Consider the following 14,483-nt stretch of genomic DNA (forward strand, 5'->3'; position numbering starts at 1 on the left):
AAAGAACATTGAAAAAATTGGATTTGTCTAATCTGGAGAAGAGAAGACTGGTGCGAGGGGGAGGGACACATGATAACAGTTTTGAAGTATATAAAAGGTTGTTACAAGGAGGGAGAAAAATTGTTCCCTTTAACCTCTGAGGATAGGACAAGAAGTAATGGCCTAAAATTGCAGCAAGGGCATTAAGAAAAACTTCCTAACTGTTAGGGTGGTTAAGCACTTGAATAAATTGCCTAGGGAGGCTGTGGAATCTCCATCATCGGAGATTTTTAAGAGCAGGTTAGACAAACACCTATCAGGGATGGTCTAGATAATACTTAGTCCTGCACTGAGTGCAGGGAACTGCACTAGAAGATCTCTTGCGGTCCCTTCGAATCCTATGTTTCTATGATTTGCACAAGGATCTGAACCTTGGAGCCAAATGCAGACTTGGCATAAGTAGCAGAATTACACACCCTTATGCTAAGTCTGAATTTCGTCCTTCATAGTCCCAGAGTCCTAAGTGAGCTTTTGTACATCTGTGCAATTAAAGTTCAGGATGTGAATTTGCCTTTACCTTATGTTCCCTCTAGGCTATAATTCATGAAAATAAAGAAACAATCTGATTTTTTATTAACATAACTTGATCTACAATTAATGTTCAGTACAGACTTTATTTTGAACGTTACAAAATGACGACAATCTTTAACTTTTAAAAATTCCAATTTTTCCAACCTCTGTAATTACTACTTCTACCAGAATATCAATGAAAGGGTGAAATTCAGGTATTCACAGTGGTCAGTTGGCTTGAGCTATTTTGTTTGACTAAGTGAAGTTACGTGTTTGTTTCTAATATTGTGTGCCATGAGTCATGAGTGTGCTTTATAAATATGGATGCACTTTAGCTGTAAGCCACAACAGCAATATCTGCATTAATAGGCTATTTGTGCATCCCTCGGGTGCATTGTGAAGTATGAGGTTCAGAGTACTTTTTAACAACGTGAAGTGCAACCACAGCCTACAAATGCACACGCTGGTCTGTCTTATTGCTACCAGACTAGAATATGGCTGCTTACATTTAAATGTTTACAGTATTTTTAAAACATACAAAAAACTGGTCTAAAGAAGTTATTAAGGTTACAAAGGGCTTGGCTACATTAGAAAGTTGTACTGCTTTAATTATGCCAGTACAGTTGAGAGTTCAACATCCTTAAATGGGGTCAGTTATATAGTACAATAGGAGATTTATACAGAATCATAGACTATCAGGGTTGGAAGGGACCTCAGGAGGTCATCTAGTCCAACCCCCTGCTGAAAGCGGGACCAGATCCCTAAATAGCCCCCTCAAGGGCTGTTGAACTCACAGCCCTGGGTTTAGCAGGCCAATGCTCAAACCACCGAGCTATCACTTCTCCTCCTCCACCCCCCCAGTAGTAGCTATTCTTACAGGGAAAAGAAAACGATACTGACATAAATCTCCTTTATACCGATATAACTGCGATTATACTAGAGGTTTTGCCAATATAACTATATATCTTTAAAAAATCACTTCCTTAACCAAAAGAGTTATTCCAGTAAAATTTTCAAGTGTAGATCAGGCCAAAGTCAAGCATTCAAAAGTTTAAAAATGTCAAATTTACGGTTTCCTTTGCTAATTCTTCCCCTCTCTTCATCCATGTTGTGCATTTAATGAGGCAAAGGTGCTAGGGAAAAACACTGTGCAATCATGTAATGACAGACTGTAACATAAAGTATTACAGTTGTGCAAGCAACTGTAAATCTGGCATTTTCTAACTTGATTTTGCAACCTATATAACATTCTTCTAAGCAATGTTTTCCATGCAATTTCCTAGGTTTTTTAAAAGGAAAAAGCTAAACACAAATTCTGTTATGTACATCTGTAACAATCCCCCCACCCATTCATCAGAAGAGTTTGACCCCTGAAACTTCAACACTGCAGCACAGCTTGAGTGACCGAACTAATGGTATTAGCTGACAGCAGGGGAATGCTGCTGTCCTCAAGTGTAGGGGATGGGCCACTGGCACTACATGCTGAGACTGAATGGTCTCTCCTCCAGGACACCGGGAGCTCATGCTCTATTTTGTGACCCTAGAGTTTTTTAACAGTTTATAACTCAGAATAGTCCACACAGCAAGCCTCAGTACCCAGGTCAACAGACTTAGGCTTCTGCTGCGACCCTAAAAATAGCTGGGTAGACAATTGTGGCTCAGGCTGGAGATCAGGCTCGGAAGACCCACCCCATCCCTGGGCTTCAGAACCCAAGCTCCAGCCTGAGCTGCATGTCTACACAGCTATTTTTAGTGCTGCAGAACAAGCCTGAGTCTGTCACCCTGGCTGTGAGACTCACTGCCACTCACTGGGTAGACCTACCCTCAGTTAATCTGCATGGAATTGCAAGGCACAAAGAAAAGGCACGCTTCTAGTCTGAGGGTTTTCTCCCTGCCAAATTTCAAAGACCTGCTGCATACAAGGAAACAATGGAGGTGACACAGCTTTTCAAAAAAGGTCAGAAGAATCTTCAATAATGGAAAGTATTAGGCAATCTAATAAAACTGCTCTCCTGTGTATAACTGAAAGAAGGATGAGATATGAGATATAGTGGAGGTGTTGTCTTCATAGCAGAGATAACTTGAGCTATTTGCATGTTGTCCCTAACCTGAGTTCTGTCCATACCCACAAACCTGTAACTTGAGAGTTGTGGTACTATAAACTTGAATTGTCCGGCCTGAGAGGGGGCAGAAGGTAAAGCTTGAGGTAGCACAATTTGTCAGCTGATAGCAATCACTCTGTGCAGATCAAGTGTTATTTTGCAGTGACTCTCACTCAAGCCAGGCTAACTCAAGAGGACTAATTCAAGTATGACTCACTCAAGCTAACTCTGTAGTGAAAACATAGCCTTAGACTTCCTTACACTTAGTTAGATACCCTTGCATATACTTACATTCATAATATTGTTACATGGAAATAAACAGGTGTAACATACACAGTGAGGAGCAGAAGGTGTAAGTAAAAATGGTTCTCACTCAACATAGCATATGCCTTTTCTGGCTCAGTGGCATACCAGCTATATCAGTATAGACTCCCCTATGCAATGGTAAAGCAGGTGTAAAGTCTAAGGAAGTCTGAGTGTAAGGAGATCTGGCTTACCCCATTTTATAACTTGTCTCTGAATTTGGCTTTTGGAGTCCAAAGCCATACGCTAGTCTCCAACATTGATTCTGATTCTTCAAACAGACATCACTATCATAACCATGGTTTTATCAATATGGAATGTCACTGTACCACATGAGAAATATACCCAAGATTAAATAAACAGATTTCCTTCTCAAGCTATAACATTTATCTTTGGCAGTTGATAATCATCCTGTATATCCAATTGTATAATAAAGTTCTGGTCTATAACTGACTGAAATCCTTACTGTGCGTACTTCTGGCTGATGAGAACATGCCACATAGAACAACTTCTCCCACATCTCTGCCCCCAACAATCAGTGGCAGTGGGAGGGGCTTGTAGGGGGAACCATGCTACAGGGATGCTGCTTTTAGCTTTCTGTGTTCCCTTTCTCATTTCTGCTCAGTGTAAGTGGAGGGGAGAATCTGGCCCAGGGCTATTTCCTGTATTCTTTCTGGTGAAATTTACTCTAGATAAAGTGCTACACAGAGCTCTTTATATAAGATGCACTTTTGTTATCCCATGCAATTCCACAAAGAAGTGTGCATTCAGGCACAAAGAACACAATCTCCTCTCTCCCATTAAATATCTATACTAACCCCTTGGGTGGCAGTTGAGATGTATGGTGTACATCCTGTACAAAGGCATTAATACAGCTTTAGCCATGCATCCCTTGCTTCTCCTCTTGTGCCTTACAAGGTGTTGCTTTTTGCATAAATAAGGGCACAATGAGAAGAGTTAAATAAAATTTGAAAGGGTGCCTCAAACATAGCTGATTACAGAAAATTGCAGTATGTGACCAAAATGGGCTATTACTGTTTAGGATGAAGATCACCCTTCTTGAATAAATGAAACTGGGGAAGGAGTAGGTTCTCCATTCCTCTTCCTGGCAACTGGGTTGTGGGACTGCAGTGCAGCTCCTCTATGGCTGTTGTTCCAGCTATTGTCCAGAATAGCAATAACTACTGCTCTGTACTTCCTATGCAGAGTTTCTGGTCCTTTCGATGTGCATAATGCATGGATCTGCTCTCAAACCTCTCATTTAACAGTGTATGTGTGTTTGCTGTACTTTCCCCCTGCAGGGCATGTAATAAGTCAAGAGACTTCCCTCCACCTATGCCATTCACTGCCACTCTGACCATGGTTCCAAAAGTTTTGCACTACCTCTCTGCCCCCAGTAGAATCAATGATGATTTTCATTCCAAACCAAAGAACATAATTGTACAGAAATACAGCTCCTGTTTATCTAGATATTGTTACTTTGGAATTCTGTTTTAAGAGGAATACTGAATACACTATGGCCTACATTTTCAAACACATCCACTCACTTTGGATGTCTGCCCAGCCTGAGACATGCAGGGCCTGCTCTTCAGAGGTGTTCAGCATCTATATTTCCTATTGAAGCCCATTGGAATTGTAGGTTGTCAGCCCATCTGTAAAGTTAGGCCCTACGTGTCTCAGGCCAAGCACTCAATGTTGAAGCCACCCTAAGGTAATGGACAATGGAAAGTAGAGGCCGTTGACTTTTCCCCCCACATCATTACACATGTAGTTTGGCTATGCTGAGGTATGGTTGTAACATGCTTTCACATTTAGTTTAACTGTGCTGTTGTTGAGATCTGCATGGACCTTTTACAAAGTTCTTTCTCTAGTAGCCAGTCTACTGGATCATAAGAAGCAGTATGGTATGGAAACACTAAGGTCCAGGTTAAAAAGAGCCTGGCTCTTCCCACATTGACTTCCTTCTCCTGGGCAACCCCAGACACCTATACTGCCAGCTGAAAGACATCATCCTCTTCACAGCAGTGGGGTGGGCCTCTATATCCAATAGAGCAACAAGAGCATCCACTCTTTCAGTGGCAAGTCAAAGAGAGATAGCCACAGAGCAATGGGAGAGAGCACACATCTAGCTCACTCAGTGGAGAGACATAATAACTGTTGCTTCCCCTGTGGCCACTAATACCTCAGCTTTGCCTTCTACCCTGTTCATATGTGGGGCACTGGATGTTAGGATTGAAGGACCAAGTACAGAGTCCTGGGCTGATTCTGTAGGTGCAACCAGCTGAAGTCCGTAACTGATGTAGATCTGTGTGGATATTTTATTAAACACGTGCTTGTGCGTCCTAACCCTCAACATCCCCTCTCCCCACCCAAGCCAGCTAATGATAGCTGAACATGGTACTTGTGTGAAATTTCAGATGTACCAATCTTAACATTTTAAAGCAGAATTGGATTTCTTCACCAGTTTCTACTATCTCTACTATAGTTTTAAACAATTTTACATCTGGTTTAGTCTACTTTTCTCTGCATAACAGAATTTCATTCCTTGTGTTTTCTAGATGAGGAGGAACACCTGGTATATGGGTACAGTAGGTATCAAACTAGCATTCTCTTCTATGCCCTTGTTTGTTGTTCTGTGAATGTAAGAGATGTCTCTAGTCAATTAAAAGAATGTACTATCTAAATTAGAATAATAAAACCAAATTATGTCAAAAAGGCTAGAAATAAAAATCCACCCTTCGGGCCTGATCTGGCAAACATTTACACCCATGATTAACTTTACTCACATGATGATGGTCACAGAACTCAATGAGCCTATTCACATCCTTCAAGGTAAGCATGTGCATGTTTGCAGATTTTAAGAAGTATTGACCAAAAATCTAGCAAGTGACTGTAGCTCAGAATATTCCTATTTCCAAAATTAAACTTCTCTCCACTCCAACAAAACCAAAAAAGGAAACTCCAATGCTATTAACGTCCTCTTTGACTTGTTTATGTAATTTGCTTTTGTTGCTTGATACACAAATTGTTTTCTGACACTTCATATTTTGCCATCCTTTTTCTTTCTCTTGGGGAAATCTTTTCTTGTGACAGACTTATAGGTTTATCTCCTCCTTAACTGCACGGTTCTAATCTTGGTTTTGCCAATGACTGTCTCACCTTATCATTGGATGATTTAGTTGGGGCTTGGTCCTGCTTTGAGCAGGGGGTTGGACTAGATGACCTCCTGAGGTCCCTTCCAACTGTGATATTCTATGATTTGTAAGAAGAATTATACACAGCTTTTTGCCTAGTCTCATAGGAGCCTTTAAGGCACAATTAATATTTGTAAGATACTTTCAAATATATGTTTGTAAATAGCTACGTAAGTATTAATTTTGGTTCTGTGTGCTCTTTTTATTAATACTGTGTATATGCATCTACAATATTTTTTGCCTCTAATTTTTTAAATAAAGGATAGAGTATATATTGCAATGCTTCCATGAAACATTGTAGGGAAACTGAACAGCCCTCTGTATATAACACCATATTCATAACCCCCGCCCCCTCCTCAGACGTTCTTGTTAAACCCTGGATTTGTGCTGGAAATGGCCCACCTTGATTATCATACACATTGTAAGGAGAGTGGTCACTTTAGATAAGCTATTACCAGCAGGAGAGTGGGTTTGTGGGGGGGGGGAGTAAGAAAACCTGGATTTGTGCTGGAAATGGCCCAACTTGATTATCATACACATTGTAAGGAGAGTGATCACTTTAGATAAGCTATTACCAGCAGGAGAGTGGGGTGGGGGGGAGGTATTTTTTCATGCTTTGTGTGTATAAAAAGATCTTCTACACTTTCCACAGTATGCATCCGATGAAGTGAGCTGTAGCTCACGAAAGCTCATGCTCAAATAAATTGGTTAGTCTCTAAGGTGCCACAAGTCCTCCTTTTCTTTTTACCATATTCATAAAGGTTTAAAAGAGAATTAAGAGGGTTATGGTATTATTTCATAAGCTTTGCTGTTAGAAATGTACTGCATAGCACTTCATAATGCTGTGTTCTTAAACAGAAAAATCCCAAGTACAATTAGGGATGGGAAATTCTAATACATTTAAGATATATTTGTTAAAGTAAAGAAACACATTTGAAAAGTCGAAGTCTGTTTTAAATGCTCTACAGCTAGCACTGAAACCGGGGGGAGAGGGTCCATAAGAGACACTAAGGGAGAAGAACACGTCTGTCCATGTGACTGTGCCTCTAGCTGCATTTCACTGAAGTGGGAAACTGCCCTTATTCCATTTGAGGAAAAACAATGCAATCCATTCTGCTCTTCTGATACAGTTTGGACCCTCCCTACATGTGATATGGGAAGGTGGTAAGAATTAAACAGATTTTTTTTTTTTTGAATGGTGAGCAGGTCCTGCTTCTTTTCTGGGCCGAACAGCACTAAAGGGTTATTCTCCTTTGACTGAGCCTGCTGCAGTTTATCTAGGGGCTGTGGAAGGGAGGAAGGGAAACAGATGCCAGTTATATAAGTAGCAAGACTCTTTGTGATCATGAAGCCTGCTATTCTGTGTTTCATCTGTATTTTTATATCCATTTAGAGGATTTTGATGCTTTAACCTGAGTTAATATTTCAGGTTAGATCATAGTGTTTCCTTCTATGCTGTGTTATTCAAGAATAAAATCCCAGCAATGCAGTAGAGGAAAGAAGTTGCAATCTGTGTGAAACTGAGGGTCAGGAAAGCATGCTCCAGAGACCTGGATTACAATGTAAATGGGTGCATTAGGAGTCCTTACATAAAGAAAATCCTTATGGTTGGCATGGTAGGTTGTGCATAAGACAAATAGTATTTAATATGTACCATAAAACAGGAACAAAGAAGAGTCAGTGAATAACTCAAGGAGGATAAAGCATGTCTGATAGCTCTTCTTCCCTTTGAAAGATCCTTTAGCATCTCCAGAACAGCCACCATAACTTATACAGTCAGAAAGTCAAATCTCACAGCTAAAGAAATATTTTCCACCACTTTGTTCTATGATGAATCAAAGTTGCAGAAGTCCTATGGAACGTCTAATATGATTATTTATAGTACCCTAGATATCTTAGGTAGGGTAACTCACAGTTTTGCTTATTCAAGGTTCTGCTTATCAAGGTTTGACTGAAACTGCCAAAACCAAAAAGCTGTGGTTTAACTTACAAGCCCTCGGGGCAAAGTCTGCATTTCTTGTAAGTTGTACAAGTCTTTAACACTGTGGGATAAATATTGGTTTATGTTTTCAGAAGTGACTAGTGATTTTTCGCTTGCCCAATTAAGGAAACCTGAAAGATATCTGATTTTCAGTGGCCAGGTTATTTAAGGTGTCTTAAGTTGAGCACTCAAAATCACTAGTTACTTTTGAAAATTTAGATGCATATCTTTTAGAATTCCCTGTCATGTGACTGTTTCACTTTACAACCTCATTGTTACATTAAACACTTTTCCTCCTTCTCTCTCTTCCCCATGTATTCTGTATAGCACACAACATAAGCTTCAGCTAAGAGCTGCATGAGCAGAACTTTGCCTGAAATCAGCTTCTTCAAATTGTATGTGACTTTCCAAGATGTTACCACAGAAGTCCAATAACTGTAAACGTTTGAACAGTCGAGTGCATTTTCTAAGAGGCTACAAATTCCCTAAAGAATATCATACAAGCCATATAGCTTACATGAATGAAATTGGATGAGATTTTTCATTTTTGCAAATACTAAAAGAAAGGCAAATTGTTTAGTTCCTTCACACCGTTCTACTTTCATCCCCATATTCTGAACTTCAAGAGGAAACTTCTCAAAGGGAGTTCCTACCTGTTTCATAGACTGCTTCAGATACTGAAGTAAAATGATCTTCTACTGTATATTGTGCCAACTGGAGTATCTCCAAGCCTCGAACTGAATCATTTCCTCTGGTCCAGTAGAACTGGACATCATTGATATTATAGCCCCCTGTAGTTATAGAGAAACCAAGCAGTGAACGTTTTTGTTAAATATAATAAATAGTTTGTGCAGAACATGTTTATCTATGATCCTTTGCCATTTGTAAAAAAAGTAAAATTGGATTATAAATAATGCAATTTTATGACAAAATTTGACAACTGAATCTGAGTGCATGGTCTGAGTATCTCAAAAGAAATACTATAGGTGGTGTAGAAAAATAAAAGCTGGTATAAACTGATAAATGAAAGGATGAGTTGTATAAGACTTTTAAAGGCAAAGCCCATCAAGTCCAACAGGAAGAGGGAAAATTGCTGGAACTTGGAAATGCAGAGTTTATAAATTACATATGCTATAAAACTGAGACTTCTTTACAGGCATACTGGTTGTGCATGCTCTAAGGAAGGCTTCTCTTAACTGGCATAGATGATTGGTACCCAAGGTGGGAGAAGTATCACATAACAGGCGGCAATTGTGCTGTGTATACATTAATCAATACATGGCTTATACATCAATAAAACACCTTTGAAAGGTATTTTACATTAAATTAGAGGGTGTCCAGTTTATACATTAATATATATGGTCCAGTTGAGAACATATTGATGTACACCTAGGTATTAAGAGCAAGCATTTGAATATCTATTTTTGCTTACATAGATCAATCATTTTTGCATTTGACAGACACTGATTCTCATTATTGCTCATTCTACTGCCCTGTGGAATAACTCAATTCCAGTTCACTGCAAAGTGGCATTCACACTGATGTCCAAAATAGTTTTGAATCCCTGCTAAAATGCAGATGTTCATAATTCCAGGTTTCATCTAACTTTATGAATTGGCAGTGGATAAAAACAATTCTTGAAGCCTGAGAAAGGTGTGAGCAAGCACACTACAGAAAGGAGGCTTTTATTTTCTTGAATAGTCCCCATTTTTTGGAAAGGCAAATAGTTCTATTTGAGCAATTCGCTGATTTAGAGCATATTTTGGTATCAAAACATATTCAAAATACCAATCTTATCCATTACCATTTATGAAGAACTTTGGGGGGGCCTTCATGAGTATCAGGAAAATTAAATTTTTCATAGAAATATTACATTGTTTCCCCACTCTAACATTATTCTTAGAGCAGGGGAATGAGTTTTGTATATCACAACATGTTAGAGGAAGTTTGTCTTGACAAAAACTTTGAAACTGATAGGAACAAAACCACATTATTTTTCTTTAATGGGTATCCTCTTGTCTCCTTAAATAACATTGAGTGGGAGAAGCTAACTTTTACATCCATACTAATGCCTCAATCCTGCAAAGACTTCTCATGTTCTTTACTTTATGAGCTGTGAGTAGTCCCAAAAAAGTTAATGGGATACTCACAATGCATAAAGTTAATCACATGAGTAGGTCTTTGCAGGAACTTTTCCAGACCTAAAGGTTTTCAGAATCTCATACGTAGATTTCCTTTCTCCTCAGAGTCTGTTTTTTCCCTGATTCTCAAGAATAAGTGCAGGGCCTTCACTGAAAAGCAGTTGAAGAGCATATTCAAAAAGGGAATAACTGTTCAAAGGTGGGTCTAAAAGATGAATAACTATTTGCAAGTGAGATAGCGGCCTGTGTGGAAACATAGTAATGTGATTGGATACTTGCAGTGTCGATAAGGATTGAAACTGTAAACTCTTTGGGGCAAGGTCTGTCTCTTACTATGTGCCCGTATAGTGTGTAGCACAACAAGGTCTCAACTGGGGTTCAGGCTTCTAGGTGCTGCAGTAATATTAATAATAATTAATAATTTTATAGTCAATCGAAACTTGATTTTCTGGGAGACAAGTGAAATTTCTCATGGTGGAATTATTAAAACTGGTTGAAATTACTTATTTCTACCAAAAAACCCAGTTCTTGCTGATATTTTTGTTACCATTTTTCAATCAGCTCTTATAATAGCAACATTACAAATGAAGGTAGGGTGTTTCATTACATAAGCCACTGTAGCAATGTACTCAAATAACACTACAAGATAATGATTATATAAGTATTTATATTTATAATAGTTTAACCAAAAAAATTCCTAACGTTTTATTTTAGTTCAAATATTTGCTCTATACTGTAAATGTTATATATGTGTATAATACCAAGCAACCATATTTACAAGTGAACAGTATCTGGAGAAGTAAAATATTATTCTTCTGCAAGTCAATGTTGCTTATCCAATAGGAAAACTAACACCATTGAACTGTAACCAAAAAAAAAAAAATTGCTAAAGTGCTCTTAACAAAAAAGTGACTGCCACTGCTAAAGGCTGTTAATAATCCTTTTCATTCTCCAATCTATGTTCTTGGCTATTTTTCAAGAAACTAAAGAAGAATGCAATGGGAGCAGTTTAGATTATATTACCGTGTTTTCCCTTTAGTTAGGGGATACTTGTGGGTTGTCTAAAATAACAGATGGAATCATTCTAAAAATCTGAGTTTTCAATTAGACAGGGAACTCCTCTATTTTTCCCCTTGTCAAATATATTTTAAGGTCCTGAGGGAAGTACAGAAACTGCTGAACAACTCATTAGGCAATGTCGATGATGTAATTACATCATTCTGTTTTTGACTTAACAATATGTTCTCTCCCTCTCTTTTTATTTATTTATTTATTTATTTATTCATTTATTTTAAGAAAAAATATCACTGCTAACTAGTAATTCTGATTGTGGCCTCCATAGCACTTCCACTGACTTTAGTGTGAGTCTTGTGTGAGTGAGCCTTGCAGGATAAAGCCCTTAAATGGCAACATAATATTAAACTATACAGCATCTGCTTGATGGAAATTACCCATAGAATCATTTGCAAAATGAATATGGGATGTGCTGTTGTTCTGCAGAAATGAAGTGGTAAAAATGGGAAAATACTGAAAAAAAAAATCCATAAGTATTTCCTCTCCCATCAACTTATCACATTTTCACCAGACCTGCTAAATCGACGCCACTGCATTGATCACAGCGGCGCTGATTTAGCCAATAGTGATGACAAGCCCATAGTGTTTCAGTGTTCTGGGGCTGGACTTTCAAATTATCCTAAACTTGAGAGGTACCCAAATCCCATTGAAATTCAGTAGCAGTTGGTCACCCAGTTCTCACAAGTCTTCTTTGTAAATCCCAGCCCTCTTTCATAATGTTATACATTATCTAGCAGCTCTTAAAATAGATCACAAATATTGTCCTAACTATATAAAAGTAGCAATAAAAAAGTCTCTTACAGCTTTCCAGTTGCAAGGTACATGTCTGCTTGTCCATAGGGTATTTGGTCAAATCCATACTACATGCAACAGTTGCAGTTATCCTTTAAAAACCAAAAGCAGATGGTTATTAACTATACATAATATTGTATGTACTATAATTAGAAATGGGTTATCCTACTTTCTTCAACTAATGTTTGTGGGCAATACATATTCCTAGGAGAAGGTAACTGATGCTTTACGTAAACAAGGAACAATTGAGTTTAGGTTCAATAAAATATCTCGCACTTGTTATGTAAACCTCGGCTTTGTAAGTAGCTATAGCAAAATAACAACAACTAATAGTAATGGGCCATATCCTGTGATCATTTGTAATGTGCAATAATTGGAGTTGCCCAAGGTCTAATTGCTGAATTTAGTCTCTACATCTAAGCAAGCTGATCTCCTTAGAAATCAGTTAGTTAATAGTTAATTGCATTGGCTTTTATTTTCATAGAATCAGAGTTAGAGGCCAGAAGTGACCATCAGATCATATAGGCTGATCTCCTGTATAACACAGGTCACCAACACCACCGAGCCACCCATGCACTAATTCCATCAACTGAAATTAGACCAAAGTACTATAATCCACAGGAGACTAAGCTATTGTGCACCACTGGCAGAGAACAGGAGGGACCAAGGTGCACCAAAGCCCAAGGCCCCTGCAATGTCAAAGAATTTATATTGATATTAATATCTACCAGTGGTGGGTACCAATGACTGCCCTGCACCTGTATGCTGTGGAGGGGAGTGATATTTGGCTGACTGGCCAAATGAAGGGAACAGTGCTTTATGGTCGTGGGGGAAGAGATGAAAACGGCTGCAAAAGGGTCAGTGTGGTTGCTGACTCATCCCCTGGGAATGCAGGTTTTAAAAGGGGTATCTCTGTGCCCAAAGCCTCCCTTTTACATGGAGCAGGCTGCTTGGCAACCAGGGTCCAGTGATGGGGTGAACCTATGTTGGCATGGAAGAAGAAGCATGTTATTGGACCAGCTGATGCCACTGCTGTGTGCCATAGAGGCCAGTCAGCAGTCACCAACATGATATGGCACACCTTGGAAAATACTATTTGGGAATGTGTAAAGGGGTTCAATTATAGCCCAGAACAAGAAGGGACTTGATGCACATCTGTGTTGTCAGACATGCATTAACACAGGGTTTGTCTGGGAGCCGTGGAATGCCACCCGGGTGAACAAGGCACGACAGATGCTAACGGGGGGCCAAATCCCTTGGGATCATAAAAGGTTCCGCAATTTGGGCATAGTGGGGCACCAAATTATTCAGGGAGGATGGGATTCCTCTCTAAAGCTTTAGAGCCCATTTGTTTTGGCTGATATAAAAGAGAGCAGTGAGACATGTCTGGGAATGCGACTGAGTTTGCAGGGGAGGCAGGCAAGCTAATTGCTGGCACCTCCTTGTGGCAGATGTCCAGTGCAGATACTCCATAGGGAAGGTATACAGTGACTAAAAAAGGACTTAAAAAGAGGTGTTCATTAAAGGAATGAATGGGGGGTGTCAAGGTTCCTCCCCCACTCTGAACTCTAGGGTACAGATGTGGGGACCTGCATGAAAAACCTCCTAAGCTTATCTTTACCAGCTTAGGTCAAAACTTCCCCAAGGTACAAAATATTCCACCCTTTTGTCCTTGGATTGGCCGCTACCACCACCAAACAAATACTGGTTACTGGGGAACAGCTGTTTGGACACGTCTTTCCCCCCAAAATACTTCCCAAAAACCTTGCACCCTACTTCCTGGACAAGGTTTGGTAAAAAGCCTCACCAATTTGCCGAGGTGACTACAGACCCAGACCCTTGGATCTTAAGAACAATGAACAATCCTCCCAACACTTGCACCCTCCCTTTCCTGGGAAATGTTGGATAAAAAGCCTCACCAATTTGCATAGGTGACCACAGACCCAAACCCCTGGATCTGAGAACAATGAAAAAGCATTCAGTTTTCTTACAAGAAGACTTAATAAAAATAGAATTAGAATTAAGAAATCCCCCCTGTAAAATCAGGATGGTAAATACCTTACAGGGTAATTAGATTCAAAACATAGAGAACCCCTCTAGGCAAAAACCTTAAGTTACAAAAAAGATACACAGACAGAAATAGTTATTCTATTCAGCACAATTCTTTTCTCAGCCATTTAAAGAAATCATAATCTAACACATACCTAGCTAGATTACTTACTAAAAGTTCTAAGGCTTCATTCCTGGTCTATCCCCGGCAAAGACAAAATGTAGACAGACACACAAACCCTTTGTTTCTCTCCCTCCTACCAGCTTTTGAAAGTATCTTGTCTCCTCATTGGTCATT

At 39.2% G+C, this 14,483-nt stretch overlaps 1 protein-coding gene across 1 annotated transcript in view; it reads right to left on the reverse strand.

Annotated features, from left to right (window-relative positions):
• The window catches only part of LOC141991673 (gamma-aminobutyric acid receptor subunit pi-like), a 66,593-nt gene that overhangs the window by 8,852 nt on the left and 43,258 nt on the right, over nt 1–14,483 (reverse strand). The window contains exons 6-7 of the mRNA XM_074960010.1: nt 12,146–12,228; nt 8,783–8,920 (exon numbers count right to left, since the gene is read on the reverse strand). Of these exons, the coding sequence (XP_074816111.1) occupies nt 8,783–8,920; nt 12,146–12,228 (221 nt within the window). The remainder of the gene's footprint in view (nt 1–8,782; nt 8,921–12,145; nt 12,229–14,483) is intronic.

The sequence above is a fragment of the Natator depressus genome, chromosome 7 (assembly GCF_965152275.1).
Source record: "Natator depressus isolate rNatDep1 chromosome 7, rNatDep2.hap1, whole genome shotgun sequence".
NCBI lineage: Eukaryota > Metazoa > Chordata > Testudines > Cheloniidae > Natator > Natator depressus.